The sequence below is a fragment of the Pelobates fuscus genome, chromosome 9 (genome assembly GCF_036172605.1).
Source record: "Pelobates fuscus isolate aPelFus1 chromosome 9, aPelFus1.pri, whole genome shotgun sequence".
Classification (NCBI taxonomy): Eukaryota; Metazoa; Chordata; class Amphibia; order Anura; family Pelobatidae; genus Pelobates; species Pelobates fuscus.
Genome location: NC_086325.1, coordinates 146,005,645 through 146,026,840, shown reverse-complemented (window position 1 = coordinate 146,026,840; position 21,196 = coordinate 146,005,645). Strand labels below are relative to the sequence as shown.

At 40.0% G+C, this 21,196-nt stretch overlaps 1 protein-coding gene across 2 annotated transcripts in view; it reads left to right on the top strand.

Annotated features, from left to right (window-relative positions):
- Positions 1 to 20,674, top strand: part of LOC134573145 (protein bicaudal D homolog 2-like) — a 34,364-nt gene extending 13,690 nt beyond the window's left edge. For both annotated transcript variants that reach the window (XM_063432672.1, XM_063432671.1), the window contains exons 6-9: positions 7,073 to 8,020; positions 19,377 to 19,528; positions 20,007 to 20,228; positions 20,488 to 20,674. In XM_063432672.1, the coding sequence (XP_063288742.1) occupies positions 7,073 to 8,020; positions 19,377 to 19,528; positions 20,007 to 20,228; position 20,488 (1,323 nt within the window). In that variant the 3' untranslated portion in view covers positions 20,489 to 20,674. The remainder of the gene's footprint in view (positions 1 to 7,072; positions 8,021 to 19,376; positions 19,529 to 20,006; positions 20,229 to 20,487) is intronic.
- The last annotated feature ends 522 nt before the right edge of the window (positions 20,675 to 21,196 follow it).

The following is a 21,196-nucleotide window of genomic DNA, read 5'->3' as shown; positions in this document are numbered from 1 at the left end:
TTTTTCAAAGATTTAATGTACAGAATGTCGGCACTGGTTTTAGCAATCTGACAGAAAGGCATCCAATAATCTGGATTGCTATTGGCTCTGGAGAATAATTATATTGGTTGATCCCTTAAAAGAACACAACCTCGTCTCTAGCTTGTGGTCTCACCTTTGCTCCCACCACCTAAGCCATTTCATTATGCCCTTAATTCCCATCTTAAGGTTTAAAATGTAATTAACTTTAAAAACGTTCACAGAAGTGCACGGATTGTGTTAATTGAACTGACTAGGCTAGTGAACAAAATAAATTGTGTATGTTAATTTTTTGGGTGTTCAAACCATTTTTGATTAATTTGACCATCAGATGGATTGATGATGCAGAAACAGCCCATCATAAAGTGGGAAACTCCTCCCCGATAAGAAATAATTTTAAAAAATCTTGACTATTTGCACTAAAGTGATCCAAGGCACTCTGTGCTGTACTGGTTATGGTGTATGGACTGGTCATTAAATAACTGGTTTGCTTTAGGGATTGGTAAAACGTTTTTACACAATACGTCTGTCTCTGCCTCCCCACTTTCCAATGGCCACTACAGTCACAGATGACAATTTCATCTCAATCCGCTACTAGAGGGGCTTTCTGTACAACGACAGTCTGTCGTTTGAGGTTGCAGCTCGCAGGAAAGCATTGCATTTAATGCAGTCCGGTGAGCAGCATTAGGATGCATTCTTGCACACAGTCTTCAATTTTTTTTTATTTTTTTTTTTAACCGCTTAAGGACCAAACTTCTGGAATAAAAGGGAATAATGACATGTCACACATGTCATGTGTCCTTAAGGGGTTAAATTAAGTCTTGGATGGCCATATCAGAGACTCCGAGGATGTTGTGGGCAGCAGCATTGAGTGAGTATTATGCTCCTTTAGAAAAGGGCAAATACAAACTTTACACACGTGCATTAAACTAATCCTTAAAGAAAAGGAGGAATCTGAGTCTAATCTGGTCCTGGGGCAGGCTAACCCTACTCCAATGGTAAAACAATAAATGTAGTCCAGGCACTCAGGATCACTTGTGCAGCCGTTTAAAAAAAAAAAAAACCTGCAACGTTTTGATTTCTACGGAGATCTTTTTCAAGCTATCTTTTATCTTGCCTAGATTTTTCCTTTTTAAGCATATGTTTTTACAAAGTGCTATATTTTCTACAGCTGTATTAAAGATACCATCAATCTGATCTTTTTTTTTTTTTTTTTTTTTTAATTCTTTATTTTGGTTGTGCAGGTAGGTACATTGTAATATCAAACGCCACAACAGCGTGCATATAGGTTAAGAGGATTGACAGTGGCATGGGACGTTGCACATTTTTATAATTATGTAGTAGAGCTTAGCATAACAGGTGATGTCAAAAGATAACATTAACTATGCATATAACTGAAGAATGTATTACAAGAGTGTTAGGTTTTAAGCAGGCAAGATTCCTAACATATAGCGCAGATAAGCGAAGTTTGTAGACTTAGATTATAATCAGCTATATAGTTATCAGATAATTTATAATGTTGAAAAACATGTTAGACTGTAATGATAAACCACAAAGTTAAACTGGCGAGCTGTAGTCTACCCGGCAAACACATTAATAGAGGTGAGATATCTCCCAACCGTACAAGCTGGTAGTTTGGCTGTTATAAGGCTAAATTGTGTAATGACATGCAAGTAGCCAGCATAGGTATAACTGTACAGTGTGAGCAACAGAACAAAAAGGGAAGAACAAAAATAAAGATAATACTGCTTCTCTCTGTAGCAAGCTTGTGTCGGGCTAAAATCACCCTCGTAAGCCAGCAGTATGGGTGTTAGGGCTAGAACTCGTGATCGCCAAGTGGGGGCAGGTAGTGTCCAGGGTGTAGTGGCTGCTTATGAGTGCTTCTCTTGGCGAGCACGCTGTCCCAGGGTAGGTCTGATCCTCAGCCTATTCCCAGTCTGGGCGAGTGCAGTAGGTCTGAGCTGGGGTGCTGAAAAATTTGGGCACAGTCCAGTGGGTTAGCGTGTTCGATTGCTTGTGTGCGCTGAGGTAGGTTTCCCTTCCGTCTCCAGGCCTGGGTGTGTGCCAGTGTTTTGGGTCCAGGGTTTAGGGGCTGCCTGGGAGCTAATCCTGCTCCCCTGCCAGGAAGGCCGTGTAAGCTTGATGGAGGGTGGTTGCTTCTACCGGAGACGTTCAGCCGGTTTTGTCGGCGTCTGCCTGTTGTGCTTCGGGAGGTTCTCAGCCTGTGATGGCGGTTTGTCGCTGGAGTGTGGGTAGGAGGTTCTTTGCCCGCAGGTGATTTCTCCTGCTTCAGCACTGCGCGGTATCTAACCTCTGGTGTAGGCTGTCGTTTTAGTTGCTGTGTTCTGGCTTGCCCACCGCTCTGCCCTGGACCTATACATGTGCCTCTCTGTAGGTACCATAGTGGTTTGCTGTGTCCCTTCCTGTGGTCTACATGGGCTGACTGTGCATGGGTGCTGTGGGGGGACTGGGCTTGATCGCTGGGTGTGTGGGCTGGAAGCCGGTGTCTCCGTGGAGTACCCGTTGTTTGAGGCTGAGAGCTGTGTGAGTGCAGTCTCACCTGCGTAAACCGGGTTCCAGGCGAGTGAGCTCCGGTAGTGGGACGGTTAAGTATGTTCCGTGCCTTCCTCCGCCTCTGCATTCTGGTCAGCCTCTCCGTGCCACTAAGTGGTGCAGGTTGCGGTGCTTTTTTCGCCGCCAGCTTGTGCACTGGGTCTACAATTGCCGGTCCATGTGGCTGGTCGGCAAGTCTCTTCCAGAGTTGCGCCCAGAAGCGATCGAATGCCCTCGTTATGTTGTCCTCGTGTGAGGCCCATGGTGCTGGGTGATGTGCGGCGGCCATCTTTGCAGCCAGCATGCCGGTTTGTGGGATCAGTCGCTTGGTGCTGTTTTGCACTTGTTCGTGGCCAGTTGCTTTGTGGGGGCCGGGATAACCCCTACCGGCCCATAGGGGGGGAAGCGTAGCCAAGACCGTCGTCGATTTGTAGGTGAGGCGGGAGATCGGCCGTGTCCTCCGCCTCAGTGTAGTCAGCAGGCCGCAAGGGTCGTCGGAGCCCAGAAAGTTCACAGCCGGGTGATGAAAATTGGTGCCCGGTTCCTCCTGTGCCTTCATGGATCGGGTGTTGCCGGTATTTTATCGCAGGAATCAAGATTTTTGCCAATTTTTCTTTATTTCCCGAGGAGCTCCTTCGACATGCGTCCTGCTCGCTCAGTAGTCAGGCCCCGCCTCAATCTGATCTTTTAACTCAAATTGTACTGCAATAGCTTATAGTGCAATGTAGGGATCCACTTCATATAGCTGTAAATGGTGTGTGTGGGTTTTTTGTTTTGGTTATTTCCATTGTGTGTTTAACAAATTGCTTCAATTTAGATTTTTATCTTCAAAAGGCAATTCAATGTTTATCATTCAATATACATCTTGACTAAGAAGTAATACAAATCTAATCTTATCCCTGAATTGCAATGAAAGTTAGAACGGTGCTGTCAGTCTGGGTTCTTTACAGTTCATAATAAAGATTTATGAAATCATGTGTCAATGCTGCTTTAATCCTCAGTCTCTGCTCTGAGCTTTAAGTCGAACTACTATCTAATGTTTTTGTTTTTTTTATTTAAAGGGTATTTGAGCTTGCTCTTATTCTATTGGGCTGTAAACCCTGATTTGCAGTAGTTTTTGATATCACATTCTCTCATCAAGGCCTCCATTTTGTTGACTGATGTGATATTTAACATTTCACAGGACTTGTGTTCTTCTGAGTACAGCATCACCCCCACATGTATACCTTTGCCATGGTTTTTATGAAACTCTTTAGGGTAAAAAATGACCTGATTTTTGGCTCTCATGCTGCACCAGCAGGATTTGCCTCATAGAGAAAAGTTTTAATGTTCCTCTATGGGGAGATTGAAAGGAACACAAACCTGTTTTCCTGACCCTACAGTGTTAAAACCACCATTTTGGTGGCTTGTCTCCCCCTAGCCCCTTTTACCCCCTTAAGGACCAAACTTCTGGAATAAAAGGTAATCATGACATGTCACACATGTCATGTCCTTAAGGGGTTAAAGGGACACTATAGTCAGCTGAACAACTTTAGCTTAATGAAGCAGTTTTGGTGTATAGAACATGCCCCTGCAGCCTCACTGCTCCATCCTCTGCCATTTAGGAGTTAAATCCCTTTGTTTATGAACCCCCTTTGTTTATGTGACTTGCACAGCCTTCCATAAACACTTCCTGTAAAGAGAGCCCTATTTAGGCTTTCTTTATTGCAAGTTCTGTTTAATTAAAGGACCACTATAGTGCCAGGAAAACCTACTCGTTTTCCTGGCACTATAGTTCCCTGAGGGTGCCCCCACACTCATGGACCCCCTCCTGCCGTGCTCTGGAGAGAGAAAAGGGGTTAAAACTTACCTTTCTCCAGCGCTGGGCGGGGAGCTCTTCTCCTCCTCCCATTCGGCTGAATGCGCACGCACGGCAGGAGCTGCGCGCGCATTCAGCCGGTCTCATAGGAAAGCATTATCAATGCTTTCCTATGGACGCTTGCATGCTCTCACTGTGATTTTCACAGTGAGAATCACGCAAGCGCCTCTAGCGGCTGTCAATGAGACAGCCACTAGAGGATTTGGGGGAAGGCTTAACCCATTTATAAACATAGCAGTTTCTCTGAAACTGCTATGTTAATAAAAAACATGGGGTTAACCCTAGCTGGACCTGGCACCCAGACCACTTCATTAAGCTGAAGTGGTCTGGGTGCCTAGAGTGGTCCTTTAAGATTTTCTTATCCCCTGCTATGTTAATAGCTTGCTAGACCCTGCAAGAGCCTCCTGTATGTGATTAAAGTTCAATTTAGAGATTGAGATACAATTATTTAAGGTAAATTACATCTGTTTGAAAGTGAAACCAGTTTTTTTTGTTCATGCAGGCTCTGTCAATCATAGCCAGGGGAGGTATGGCTAGGGCTGCATAAACAGAAACAAAGTGATTTAACTCCTAAATGACAGTGAATTGAGCAGTGAAATTGCAGGGGAATGATCTATACACTAAAACTGCTTTATTTAGCTAAAGTAATTTAGGTGACTATAGTGTTCCTTTAAAAAGTAATTTAAGGACCTCTATAGTGTTAGGAAAAAACTTGTTTTCCTGGCACTATATAGTCCCCTAAAGCCACTTACCTTTATCCGGTGACCTTTCCTCCCCCTTCGACGTCAGCTCCCGAGTGGAGACGAATGCGCGGCCAGAGCCGCGCGCATTCAAACCGGCCATAGGAAGGCATTACTCAATGCTTTACTATGGACGTTCTGCGTGCTCAATGAGATTTTCGCGTTGAGTAGCGCAGAAATGCCTTTAGAGGCTGGATGAACCCTGCAATGTAAACCTAGTAGTTTCTCTGAAATTGCTGTTTACAGCTGCAGGGTTAAAAACTGGGGGAACTGGCACCCAGACCACTTCATTGTGCTGAAGTGGTCTGGGTGCCTATAGTGGTCCTTTAACTTGCCTTATTTATAGCACTGTGCGGGTCTGCTTGCCCTGCCCAATCCGCCTCTCTGGATTGGCAGAAAAAAAATCTGTCTGCAATGCTTTCCCATAAAAGCTTTGGATTGGCTGAGAAACTACATGGGGTGAGGACATATATCAGCTTGGTTTATCGGCACCTCATAGAGAGGCATTGAATCAATGCATTTCTACAAAGAAAGTTCAGCGTCTCCGTGCAGAGAACTGATCCAGGAAGTACCTCCAGTGGCCATCTGAGGAATGGCCACTCGAGGTGTCCCTAGGGGGCAATCTGAAAGAAAAGGCATGCAGGGAATGATTATACTCACCAAAACTATATTAAGCTGTAGTTGTTCTGGTGACTAGTGTCCTTTTAATGTTTGACATCATTACAATGCAGAACATGAAGAGCTTAAAGGAACACTAGTGTCGGGAATACAAATGTGTATTCCTAATATTATGGGTCTAAATTAACCATTTATGTGCCTGGCCACCCTTGTCATCTAGGTTAATGGTGAGCGTACCCTCTTTCTTTTTTTTTTTTTTTTTCCTAGCGCCACCCGGGTCTTTTTTCGGGTGGCTCTGCCCCATTGGCTGAGATCAGCAAACTTGATGATCTACACCAGTGGTTCCCAATCCAGTCCTCATGTACCCCCTAGAGTCCAGGATTTAGGGATTGCTAAATGGTGTCTAAGGTGTTTTTACAAAGATAAAGAAACACTTTGAACACAACAGGGTAATAATACCTAAATCCTGGATTGGTAGGGAGTGCTTGAGGACTGGGTTGGGATTTGGCTAAAGTGTGTGTAACTTTTTTTTTTTACTGTTTTAGAGATATGTAGGTCAGGAAAGACTGCAGATTTTAAATTAAAAAGACAAGTTGAGAGGGGGTTAAATTTTGTTCATTTTTTTTTTCTCTCCAGCTTTATAAGTTAAACTATAATACTATTGCCACACACTTACAAACTTTTCTAAATTCAAAAGCCTGATTAAAATATTTCTTATCTATTTAAGTCTTGTATAAGCTGAGGTTTGTGGTAGATTTTGTAATTCCACTTTTCTTCCACTATGCAGAATCTAGACATAAAATATTACATTATGTATCTTTTTTGTGTTTTTTTCCTGCTCGTCGCCATAACTTGGTGCAAGTGCTTATAGTAGTATTACAGTGTAAGACTGTCAGTAATTTATTGCAAGTCTTGTATAGTATTGAAAGGATATGTAACTTTATTTTTTTTATTTATATATATTTTTTTAATATGAAATGTATGTAGAAAAAGAGACCCTCATCCTACCAAGAGCAGTCACTCTCTAATCTTCCCTGCTTCTGGACAAGGAAGACCATAGACTGTGGTGTTTTGTCTTGTTTTTTTAAACACTGGCATGGCCAAAGGGTCCTGTCACCTAAGGTGAGAGGACCCTTTGGTTCGTCTCCCCACCCCTTTGGAAAGCAAACTACTTTTACTTTCAATACTTGATGAAATTATTTTACTGAATATTTTTGAGGTTCATTGTCCTGTCAAATTATGCTGTAGTTAAATTTGATTCTAAATGGTCTTCTCTGTTGCACAGGTTGATCGAGAGAAGGAATCATTGGAGGAAAACCTGCAGGAGCTTCAGAAAAACTTGGATTCTGTCAGTGAAGCTCTGGGCAAAGAACGGCAACAAAACGTCGACTTGGCTGACCAAATTAATGTCTTAAAAATGACACGTGACTTTAGCCATGCAGACCTGGATAATAGAGATGATCTTTTGCAATGCACTTGTGGCCATCGGGGTATGGAAATGTCTGGACTCAGGAAGGAGTTGAAAGACCTCAAACAACAATATGAAATTTTGGAAGAAAGGTACCGGCAAGAGCGGGCACAATGGGAGTCAACCAAAAATGAAGTAGCTGAAAAACTCAATCTGTACATGAGATCTGAACAAAATGATAAAGGACGCTTATCTGAAGTTCAGGAAGAATTAAGGGCCTCACAGAGGCTATGTTGTGACTTTCAGAGCAAGCTTACCCTGACCCAAGACGAGCTAATGTCTTTCACAGAAGATATAGCTCTTCTTTATAACCATGTCTGCATGCGGAATAATTTGACCCCTAACCGAGTGATGCTTGATTATTACAAAGATGGGAAAGGCTCTAGACTGCATTTTCGCAAAAGAAAGTCTTCTGAGTTTTTTGGCAAGCTTTTAGTTAATCAAGACCTTGATATGACAGACTTACAAAGTGGCGAGCCCTCCCCTCTGAGTAGTCCTGGCTCTTCTGTTGGGTCAGATTTTGGTGACTCTGCCAGAGAACCGTTAAACATAACACACCTTCTTGCTATTGTTAAAGACCAGTTAAAGCATCTGCAGGGTGTGATTGCATTGTCTTGGCACCACACATCAATAGACACCATAGCTTCTGAAATGGATAAAGACAAAGAAGTTTTGGTTGAAGAAATCATGAAATTGAAATCTTTGCTAAGCACTAAACGGGAACAAATAGCCACTCTGAGGACTGTCTTGAAGGCTAACAAGCAGGTACAGTTTGTAATAATAAGAGGTCCTAGTTTTATACTTGTTCTATTTTAACGTATTTCCTACAGTTGTATAGTATATTTTTATGTGTTTTATTTATGTTGAAAGCTTGTAAAAACCTATTTTTATATGTTTTGATAATTTAATAAATTAGTACTCCCAAAGTTTGTGGGTTTTTTTAATTTCATTTTTAAAGGTTACTTTTATTACCAGGCTTAAATGGTTCCTGGCTAGTTTTCTGTGAACACCACATTAAATGCAAAGAAAACGTTATAGCTAACTGGGTACCTCCTCGGCAGTGCTTAGCACCTTACAGGGTTATGCTTACAATTTGAGAATTGTCTGTAATACAAAGTAGCTATTTTTCTGAAGAACCCTCCAAGCACTATAACCACTCCTGCATGCTATGGTTCAAACCTCACCCTTGTAAATGTTCAAAATGTTTTTTTGGTTAGATTCGTTTCACTTTACTGAAATAAAATTTATTTTTTATATATACATACTTAGACAATCACATAGACAAAAAAAGAAGAAAAAGCACAACTGACAACCTAAAAACAAATCACAACACTAACAAACATTACCTAGTGGTGTATAAACCTGATCTCTAGTATATCCATAACTTAATCCATTCTTACACATAAATGCTATCATATTTTACATTTATCTAGTACTCTTATGTGTACTTTTATAAATTACTTAAGCCATTATACCAGGCTTATTTGAGAACATAAGTCCCCTTTATATTGCCTCTAACTAATTATTTTATTTAAATTTATGTAACCACTTCTTAACCATGCCCTAGCTCCTATAAATACATATGTCTGACATTAAACCATTTTTGCCATTTTTCCTTCTCTAATAGCAACTTGAGTCTAAGCGTGACGTAACCTCTTTGAGCAAAGGTGGCTGAGTTTGTTTCCACCTATAAGCTATAGCTATTTTAGTTGCTAATAAACTGTGAATCATTATTGTTAATACTTCCTCCTGAGGTGTTAAGTGGCAACCAGAAAGCTCTTTTTCACATGTTCCAGATATCTACACTTAATCCCATTTAAAAAAAAAAAAAAAAAAGGATTCCACTTCCTGCCAAGGTGGTATAATCAATGGGCACTCCCAAAAAAATGCAACAAGTTGCCTACTCTCGTGGCATCTCAGACAAGCTGTAGATGTTCCTGGGTATAATTGAGCTAATCTGCAGGGTACCATATACCATCTCATATTTAATTTGCTAAATGCCTCCCAATGTGATAAGCTTCTGGAAGCTTGTTTCGTGATTTTTAAAGCCTTGTACCAACTTTCCTGCGGTACTTGATTATCTAAGTCCCTTTCCCATTTGTGCATGTAACTTATAGTATCTACATCCATAGATACTAAAATGTTATAGCAAAATGAAAGCTTTTTTGTTTGGAATTTTCCCTGCACATTTACATAAAAAAGGAGCTATTTATCCTATCTTTTAAAGTGCATCTTTTATTCAAAATGTTTTATGCGTAAATATGTGAATAATTCATGTGATGGCAGAACATATTGCTTCTGAAGCTCCGGGCATGGTTTTATTCCACTTACGTTATATAAATCACCTATCTGTCTTGCCCCTCGCTCCATCCAAGTATCTAAGAATAAATCCGCACTAAAGAATGTCCATTTTGAAAGGAGCTTCCTAAGCCTTAAATATTTTTAGCTTTGAAATAGCTTGTCCCCAAATTTTTGTTAATGCTTTCGTGGAATGCACCATATTGCATAGTTTTTCTTGTTTCCCTGGACCAAGCCAGAGGAACTGTTCCACTGTACCATCCTGAATACAAGCATTCTCTAACCCCAACCAAATTGGGGCTACACCCTGCTCAAGAATAGATATACCCTGTGCAAGAAAAACTGCTTTTACAGTAAAAGGAAATATTCAGTATATTTAAACCCCCTTTCATGTATGGTTTCAAAGCCATTTCTGTGCAATACGCGGTGGTTTCCTTTTCCTAATATGTGCATTTAAAGTAGTTTGGAACCTTTTTAGAAGAGCATTTGTTAACCCAATTGGTAAAGTTCTAAATAAATATAAAATAAGGGGCAGTATCATTTTTTTTTTTCATGTTAATACGACCAAGCAAGGATATCTCTCTCCCCTCCCATACTCAAAGTTGTTTATTCAGTTTATATATCAATGGAATATGATTATCTTTTATTAACTGGGCTGGATTGCTGGATAATTTAACACCCAAGTAATTTATTGATGAAGAGCGCCAGTCAAATGGGTATAATTCTTGCAGTTCTTTTACTAACTGTTTTGGGAGATGTATTGGCATAGCTTGAGATTTTTGGGGGGATTATTCTTCTAAGACACTTGTCCATAACTTTTTCAAAAATTTCATAAGATTTGAAAGTGATGTAAACAGATCTGTTAAAAATAATAAATTATCCGCAAACAGCTCTAATTTCAATTCTCCTGCAGGTGTGCATATACCCTGAATATTTTTTTTTTGTCTTATTAATGGTTCTAAACTTAATATAAATAACAAGGGGGAGAGAGGACACCCCTGCATCGTACCATTTGTGATCTGAAACGGCTTGATAAAAAACCCGTATTATGTATTATCGCTGATGGATGAGTATAAAAGGCTTTTTCCAACTTTATTGCTCTGTGTATACGGAGTCAGTTTTAATTTTCTCATTTGTCTTTCCAAAAGCTTCAAGTTCAATTCCTGAAGTTTAGTTTCAACCTTACGAAGTTGAGAAGATATTATTTTTGATGGGTTCTGTTTATTTTATTCCTCCAACACCTTAAAGGGACACTATAGTCACCTGAACAACTTTAGCTTAATTAAGCAGTTTTGGTGTATAGAACATGCAGCCTCACTGCTCAATCCTCTACCATTTAGGAGTTAAATCCCTTTGTTTATGAACCCTAGTCACACCTCCCTGCATGTGACTTGCACAGCCTTCCATAAACACTTCCTGTAAAGAGAGCCCTATTTAGGCTTTCTTTATTGCAAGTTCTGTTTAAGATTTTCTTATCCCCTGCTATGTTAATAGCTTGCTAGACCCTGCAAGAGCCTCCTGTATGTGATTAAAGTTCGATTTAGAGATTGAAATACAATTATTTAAGGTAAATTACATCTGTTTGAAAGTGAAACCAGTGGTTTTTTTATCATGCAGGCTCTGTCAATCATAGCCAGCAGAGGTGTGGCTAGGGCTGCATAAACAGAAACAAAGTGATTTAACTCCTAAATGACAGTGAATTGAGCAGTGAAATTGCAGGGGAATGATCTATACACTAAAACTGCTTTATTTAGCTAAAGTAATTTAGGTGACTATAGTGTTCCTTTAAGCTCTTCTAAAAATCGTTCTTTATCTCCATACTCTTGCTTCTTTTTTCTTGAACCCACCTGTATAAACAGTCCCCTCATTACTGCCTTAAAAGCCAGCCACTAAGTGGTGATGTGGGATTTGTCCTGAAAATGTTCGTCATAAAATGCTTGAATCCTTTTCCTGAACAAATTTAACAAAGATTCTTCACCCAGAAGAGCCTAATTTAAGCGCCATGTACTCCTGCCTCTTACAGAATATAAGGTCCTAAACATGGCAATTACAGGGGCATGATCTGAACACATTTTACTCCCTATCTCTACCTCAGAAATATTTTGTAATGTTTATCAACTAAATGCATATCTATACGTGAATGTGTGATGCACATGCGAAAAATAAGTATAATCTTTACCCGTCGGGGATAAGTTACACCAAGTATCATATAAATTGTATTTAAATAATAATGAGGCAAACTTTTTCCTAAAGATGTAGTCTGAGTGTTTTTTTGCCATGAGCCCTATTAATATCTAATGTAGAATTGTAGTGTCCACAGACAATTATATGACCTCTCTGATACTTATTAATTAATGCAAAAGTTATTGACAGAAATGCATATTGATCTTTATTTGGGGCATAGACCGAGGCTATTGTAATTTGTATCCCATTCAACAATCCCACAACAATCAAGTCTTCCCATATCGTCCCTATAAATTTTATCTAATTGAAAAAGCCAATCTGAAAGGAATAAAATTGCAACTCCTTTAGATTTATGGGGTGAAAGTGTGTGAAATATTTGAGGGTATCTAGGCAACTCAAAATTTTGCGTATTCTGTCTACGTAAATGGGTTTCTTGAAAGCATATTATTGATTTAATCAGTTCTTGTTTAACTAATTGTCTTTTTTTTTGGACTATTAAGGCCATTAACATTTAGCGACAAACCCGAAAAGTGGCTACTCGTCTTATTCTGTTATAGGGGATATTCTTGTAATTATCCTTTTTATGGTACTTTTCATACTAGATATACACACCACAAGAAAATACACAAACTAAAAATATACAGTAACTCTCGAATGTGAGAGTTTACCTGGGGATAGGCTGGATAATGCCAATGAGCATGCTCCAGTTTAGGAGGGATCGTGTCGGACCGATCTCCCTCCAGAAGCAGTTGCCGGGGTAATATCCTGTTTCTCAGTCGGAACAAATATCCTTAATAATGTTAACTTATTATTATTTTATACTGAATACTTTCCCTACTATAATTATTTAGCGATATTAGATATACTATTTCCAAAGACTTATCCATTCCCCCTTCCTTTTTCATTTTACTACTTTTTATTAAATGTTTTTTCCTTCCCTTTCTCCCCTCTACCAAAGGGCATACATATATATACAGGGCAGAGATTACATCAAATAATTTAAAGTCATAATCAAATACTACCACACCACTTTTAATCCAGAAACAAAGATATACCTATTGTCCCTTTAAAACAGCCGGAACAAAAGCTGCACCAATTCCCACTCATTGGATCATACAAATAAACAGTCCAATAAACAATAATCTATTTGTTAAACACTCCATAGAGAATGTATGTTAAACCAACTCAAAAGCTGTTTTAAGACATACCTCTGCCATAAAGTGCTTAGATTTCTATTCTAGGCGCATGCAAAACTAGCATTGCTAAACAAAACTATAACCGTGCTGTGTTTCCCTAATCACATGATATTGGTATCCCACTGCCCAATAATGTGTGTTTATACAGATGTGTTTGGAGGAAAAATTTAGAAATATTGTTTTGTGCTTCCTGGAGTCTGCTAGGTGCCGCTCCAAACCTAAACTCTGAGCCAGGACTTGGCTCTTTGGCTGAGGGCAATCTGCTGACTTCAACAGCCAATAAGCTTGGCTTGCAATGCAGGTTTTAGCTCTGGAGAGCTAATGGAAGCTCCTGTTCGGGAGCTTCCTTATCTTAGTAGTGGCCACTGGAAGGAACGCCTGGCAAACACCAGGTAAGCGGTAAAATTGTTCTAAAAACATTTAAATATTTACAGTGGAGGAATAAGGTGGCCAGGGTACTCCTGGCACCATAACCATTACAGCACGTTTTATAGCCAACACAGGCAGGCTGTACTGGCTAGTGCCAGCACGCTCTTCACACTGACAAATGGTATAAGGGGTGTGGTACAAACAGAGGCTCCCACAGGTCTCTCATGGCATGCGTTGGCAGTACCATTTATTTCCAAATGTTTTGACACAGAACATGGAGACAGCCCTGGGGCATGCTGGCTCCATTACTACAGCATATTATAGAGCTTTTTTTTTTTTTTTGTTGTGCATGCAATAACAGTAATCCTACTCAGCCACAATAGCTGTCACAGGCAAAATGATAACAGGTATAATAAGCTTGTTATGGCATTTGAATAGACAGCACAAATTTTGTTATAATGGCATGAGGGTCAAACAGTGGAGAAACGCAACATTTTAGAAGAAACAAGCGTTGTCTTTAGCATTTGTAGTACACTCGATGATGCGTTTAACAATTCTAAATGAACAGGCTTAAATGGCCCCACTCCTATAGCCCTTTCCAGGCAATCACAATTTTTACAATAAGTAGGCATAATAACACAAGCGAAGTATAAAAAAAATAGGTTCAAAGATTAATTATAAAGATTACTCAAACGGTGCTTTTCATGGGAAAATTATAGCAAATTAATCATGCTAAGTGTTACACATCAGATTATTTCTTAAGTAAGTAGAGTCAAGGTAGGAAACATACATTGCTGGACGCAGAATAACATCGCTATTCATCTTAAACATAAGATTGGGTTTACTGTGAAGTAACTATACGAAGAAAAAATATGCTCAACAATAGTATGCTCTACTGTCTGAACAAAAAAGGCTCTATATCAATAGATGATTAAGTGTAGGCTGCACACTAAGCAATACTTTGCAGTAGACATTAAAAGGGAAACCGTGACGTAGTAAGCAGGGTGAGCGATCCTGTCTAAATGATGGGCAAATGCAGAATAGTCTAACTGGTAAGAACTATAGACATGGAGAGTATCAGCTTATTCTGCCCTTGGCCAAACTGAGTTAGACACAGATAATAAAAGGAACACGGGTACATTATGTATTAATAGGCTGCATCTAGTAAGCAGTTGATTATTATGGAGAGGAACACTGGTGGCATAACAGGTTCAGCAAAAGAAAACATAGATTGGTAGCTAAGGGGAGCTGGGTTAATAGTATACCCCTCCTGCACTAAAATACACTGCCATCAGCCTATCCCTTTAACAGGTATTTCACAGTCCCACATAGCTTGATTTTGCAGGCTCGCTGCTGAAGGTGGAATTGCTGGGTTCTGTGGCTGTAGTTGCCTCCCTTCTTCCTCTCTTGTTATCCGCTTCTCTGTCCTTGTGGGCATGGAGGGACGTAGCTTCAGTGCCTGCTGGTGAAGTGTCTCACTCTTTTTGCGCCAGTGCACCCTCCGTCGTCTTATGCACCTTGGGCCCCTGGCGGGAACTGCCTTACATGCCGGGATGCGGTTCGGGTACCGTGTGGAAGGGACAACCTCTGCTTCAGGTATGATCCGTCTGCTCTCCAGCTTTCTCCAGAACGCATTGAAGAGAGCATCTAAGCGTTGGTGGATAGTGCTTGCCTCTCTTTCCGGCACTGGAGTACTCGTGGCAGCCGCCATTTTAATTGTACCTCTGGTGTCCTCGCTGGGGTTTGCGACCCTGCCTCAGCTCTTCAAAGAATCTGGGAGGTTAGCAGGATGGGGACCGGGATCACCCCCACCGGTCCAGAGGGGGGAGGGGGGCAGCAGAGCGTCGATCGGAGAACTGGGGGAGCGGCCGTCTCACCCCAGCTCAAGCCTCCCTAGGCCACAGACCTCAATCGGGTTACTTTGGTACCGAGTGGGAACTTGAGGGGTATCCCCGTGTTCACCGTCAGCTGGTGAGTGTTTTAAAGCGAGAATTAGGGCTGTAGCTGGTTTCGGATCGCTGTTGGCACCGTTATTCCGGTTCTGGCGCGGGAGCTCAGACGAGGTGCGTCTGATCCGATCGACGGTCAGGCCCCGCCCCCTATAGAGCACTTTTAATGTCCCTTAGTTACCTAGAAGTTATTTTTACAGGATCATTTGAAGATCTAAAAGTGAGTGACTTGGTAGACCTATGGACTTCACTTCTTTTATAGGGAGAAAAAAAAAATAGTTGCTGCCTACTTTACCCCTGGGGGCTAGCTTGAAACTGTGGTGTCAGGTGCCTAGTGTATTATCATGGCATAACTACTTTGAATTTACATTAATTTGACATGACAAAAGGTAGACCAAAAAAACCTACAAGCATAAATACTTTAATGATTTGTTGTTGTTCTTTTAACCCCTTAAGGACACATGGCATGTCATGATTCCCTTTTATTCCAGAAGTTTGATCCTTAAGGGGGTTAAAGAGAAAAAAGTTTGACCATCCAAAACACTGTCTGGTTGACCATTTCAGTAATGTTCTAATGCATTAGAATATTCCTTCTTAGAATTAATGGCCTTGTACATCTTTGGCATTTTAAGCCATTTATGCTATTAGAGACAATCTGCTTGTCCTCTCAGAGATTGTATCTTGGTAGGTCAGCTGTTTAAAAAGGTTTTGAGTTCTCTGCATTTCTCAGGTTAATTGAAGATAATTACACAATTGTTTTAAATTAGTGCCATAATCACTGCTGTTTGTTGTGGTGTGTAATGAGTTGTTGCACCTATCCCTCACCCAGGCTCACTTAGCACCTAGAGGTAGAGAAACCAGACACCGGATAGCAGCTGCACCATGCTTTGGAGAGAACAATAAAATTAGTCACAAAACTAAAAACGAATACTCCATGACTGATCATTTTCTTATGAGGAACGTTTGATTTTTTTATTTTTTTTTTGGATGGGAGTGGGCTTTGCTAACACTCGTCGTTGATCCTTGGCACTCTGTGTTGGATGTAGACCTTTGCTTTGAGGGGGCTTGATTTTGGGAAAATAAAACCACACAACTTTATTTTATTTTAAAGTGAACAGACATTGTTCTACAATTGCCTGGCAAATTGTAATGTCACTTTTAAGGAAGTAGTGATTTAATTTTCTTTCTAACACTGTAGATGTTTTCAAATGTAGTTTTTCTTGATTGGTTCTTTTTACAAAGATTCAGATTTGTTGATTTTATCCATGATCACAATATGTTTCTTTTCTTCTATTAGAATATAGTAAATATTTAAGTTGAGATGCTGCTCATCTCAAGCAATCTCTGTAAACGGTCATTGTTTACGAAGCTGAGAAATTAAAACACTGCAACAACAGAGTTGCAAGGTTATTTTATATTTATATTATTTAAAGGGACACTAGTCACAATACAACTTTAGCTTAATGAAGCAGTTTAAATATCATGCCCTGCAGTTTTACTGCTCAACTCCGCCATTTAAGAGTTAAAGGACCACTATAGGCACTCAGACCACTTCAGCTTAATGAAGTGGTCTCGGTGCCAGGTCCCCCTAGTTTTAACTCTGCAGCTGGAAACATAGTTTCAGAGAAACTGCTATGTTTAACTGAGGGTTAATCCAGCCTCTAGTAAGGACCAAACTTCTGGAATAAAAGGGAATCATGACATGTCATGACCTTAAGGGGTTAAATACACGCAAGGCTCTGGTCACGTATTCGGCACCACTTGGGAGGTGACGTCGGCAGGGGGATCAGAGGTCACCAGTGCCGAGGGAGCCCAGTGCTGGATTAAGGTAAGTGACTGAAGGGGTTTTAAGCCTTTCAGCCCAGGAAGGGGGGGGGGGGGGGGGTCGTTTCCTGGCACTATAGGATCCCTTTTGGTTTATAAAGCACTAGCCACCCCTCCCCCTGATTGTGAGTCAGTATGCATGGAAAAAAAATGGTTTCCATTAAAATCTGATGTAACTTACTTTATAAGTTTTTGTCCTACTGTGATTTAAACTTTAATTACCGTATTTTTCAGTGTATAAGATGCCCCCAATTTTTTGAGCCCAAAATTAAGAAATCAATTGTCATGACTCCCCTGTGCTACAGTACTCTGTGAACGTAATGGCTCTGTAGTGCATGCAGGGAGACTACAGTTCCCACAATACAGCAGGTGGTGTGTGGGCATGCTGGGACATCACAGTAGTATTCTCTCTGCTCCCTGATCCCCATTTCCTCCCCCATAAATATAAATCAGAAAATAAGACCTACCTGATGTGGAGCAAACCTTAATGGCTCCTCCAATTTTAGACTAAAAAGATTTAAAAAAAAAAAAAAAACAGTGGAAAAATATGGTACATGCAGGAGGCTTCTGCAGGTTCTAGCATGCTAACAGAGCAGGAGATATGAAATTCTAAATTAAACAATTTTCAATAAAGGAAGCGTTAACATTAGATGACTCTTTACAGGAAATGTTTAGGAAGGCTGTGTGTCCTATTCAGGTATGCCTAGGGCTAGTGAGACTGCAGCGGCATGAGCTATACACCAACACTACTTCAATAAGCTAAAGTGGTTTTAGTGACGAACGTGTCCTTTTATATAGGGTTAAAGAAAGACAAAAGGGAGCAGCTATGTTACTCATGTCATGCTGTAGTTATTTTTAAATAACACTCCAAGATCCATAAAGCTACAGCATGTTGTTTTGGTGCCATTCCACTGTAAGTAGTCAAACCGTTTTAGTATGGCTTCACAATTTACTTTGGTCCCCCAGTCTGATCAGTCCTGCATTGGACTGCTTAGCAGTGTAGCTGTGTAGTGGTTTGTTATGGTACTTGGAGTGTTCCTTTAAGAAGTACACTGAGCAAAGCGTGGCACTAAGACATGTGTCACATTATCCTGTAATGGCTGCTGCCATGCTTCAGCATACAGCATGATTGCGGCCTGGATACATTATTCACTTGCTGTAACCTGTGGCGGTCAACCCTTTGTATGGAAATGGCAAAAAAGGACCAAATCTGATCTGCCAAACAGTTGGGGTAAGGTGAAATGGTGTGTGGTGAAAGTGACCAATTTCTATGCCAGTCTTTAAATGTGATATAGGAAGAACAATGTGATCCAGACACTCAATGTGCAAAAGGTGCTAGATTTATTGAGGAATCGGAACATAAACTGCTATTTATGTTTTGGATTCTCCATTAAATCTTCTACCTTTTGTACACGGAGTGTCTGGATCAAATTGTCCTTCCTACTGATTTGTAGGGTTTAGTAGCCTTGGGTCCGTTTCTGCACCTTACAAAGTGAGATGTGTGCACACTCCCGCCGCCTTTGAAACTTCTAAATATGATATAAACCCTTAGCCCTCATTTTTCTGACGAACTTGTAGTTTAAATGACAATGACCTTTTTAGCCACGGTTTTCGTTTTTTCTTTTTTTTCTTTTTTTTTTTTTTTTTTAATTATGTAAAATCTGAAGTTTAGTGAATAACCTCGATTATAAAATGTTAATCCTGACAGTCTAGTGGATACTCCCAGGTCCTTTAACCCCTTAAGGACCAAACTTCTGGAATAAAAGGGAATCATGACTTGTCAGACATGTCATGTGTCCTTAAGGGGTTAAAAAGGCAACTCCTGATCCAGACCTTTCAGTACTACAGTGTTAAGGTCTTGCGAGGTGCTAGTTTTCAGAAAAGATCTTGGTGTCTTAACTTTGGCATCTGCTTGCGTAAAACACATCTGATGTGGCGGGTTTTACACGAAGGATAGGAAACGGCGTTGCAACAGTGTAACCTGCACCTGTCTCTCAAACTTTTAACAAGCTGTTCCTCAAATAGACCATAAATTTAATCCTAAAACAGAAATGTGATCACTGCCGTGACATAGTAAAATATTCTAAGTTCTGTCAGTTGTGTCTTGTAATTTTTCGAGGAGTAAAACCAATATTTTAATCTATTTAACACTAGCATTAATATATTATTCAAGCTGCAACTGTGGACTTATTTATTTTCTGCTCTGGATTGTGTTTCTGTCCTTGGTTGCATAAGTTTAAGTTTTTCTTTATTTTTGCATGCTGTCTTGTTAAATGTTTCCCTTGACCTATCTCTGTTCAGACAGCTGAAGTAGCAATGTCAAACCTGAAGAGCAAATACGAAAATGAGAAGGCTTTGGTTTCAGAAACTATGCTGAAGTTGAGACACGAGTTGAAAGCGTTGAAGGAGGACGCTGCCACATTTTCTTCCTTGCGGTCTGTGTTTGCAAACAGGTAAGGGGATACCCCATTCGTCAAACTTCTAAGCACTATATTTTCTTGGTAGGTTCGGTCAATTGCCAAACACTTTACTCTGTCTGGCTTCGTAAATGAAAAACATGACAGGTTCATATTAATCAGGGAGCCGCCAAAGAAGTTTTATTGAAGCCAACACGGTTTATACTTCCCTTAGTACTCGCAAATTTGTTTTTATAAAAGGCTCTGTTACGTAGATCTTAAACTAGAATCATCAGGCATTGTCGGCACTCTTATTATGCTTAAAAGACTAAAACAACCAAGTTTACATATCCTGTTGAGTGACATATGACTTGTTCCTGTCATAACTAAATGTGTGTGATAATCACTAGCTTTATCATCTCTGTGTCATCTATTAAAAGGCATCACACACACTCTCCAGGTTCTTTATTATTATTATATTTTTTTATTTTTGGAATAAACTAATAGTATGCCTTTTGGACTTTTGAATCGATAGATGCGATCAGTATGTGACCCAGCTGGAAGACATGCAACGACAACTTGTTGCTGCCGAGGACGAGAAGAAAACATTAAATACCTTGCTCCGGATGGCTATCCAGCAAAAACTGGCACTCACGCAGCGCTTAGAGTGTCAGGGAGGAGCACACGATGCCTCAAATGTTAGTCCGTCAAGATCCTCAAAGGGGAAAACGCGAACTTCGAAATCAAAACTGAATTGGTATGTTTAAGCAACTCAATCTAGATTGAACATTGTAGTTTATCATCGTATGCCTGACACGTCAAGGTCATTATGCACCGTTTTTAATTTAGTCGTGTAAACCAGTCAGAAATTTTAGTAGTCGACTAATTGTATAGTTTAGCGATTCGGTTTCCATGCATGTCTCTTCTTTTGCCCCTTTCTATAGAACACAACGTATTAAAACGCCATTAGCATTAATCTTCTAATCCCCTTTCTTTTAACTATTTTGTCGTTGCAGAGTAATGTGTTGCTGAATACATTCCTTCCACTACTATCCTGCCAATCATCATTCCCCTACACACGGTATAATGTACCAAGAACATTCCTGCAAAGATCTCTGCAAATAGAAGGCCTGAACACGACGATTGATCTACACCAGCTTCTTCCACAACTAATCAAATTATCTCTTTAAATATATTGTATTTAACAAATTCATATATATTTCTTTAACAAAATTTAAACTGTTTAACTTTAAATTCTCAAGCAAATAACTCCTGTCTTAAAGTGCCTTGTCTTTTTTTTTATTTTTTGAACGAATAGTATTAAGAAGTCGCTAAACTAATATATTTAATTTTATTTTATTTTTTGATTTCCCTGATATTTGGTTTTTCATCACTGACCATTTTTTTTAAAATGTTCTAACCTTTTTTTAAAAGTAACCCTCACCAGAGTTCTGTTATAGTATTTACATATACACAGAGTAAATTGAAAAAAAAGGGGCAAACAAAGTGTAAAAGAAAAATAAATAAATGCAGAACTGACTAGCCCCCTTCTGACTCTTGATCCTGATTTATTTGTGTCACACACACACAGAGTACTGGAGCATGGCTACTTTGATTTATTATGCTATGGCTGGATGCACGGTGTACATCGAACTGAACCCAGTACCTCCGTTTGTGTAGAATATCACAATAAAGGACACCATAAAATAACCATGAGTGAGGTTT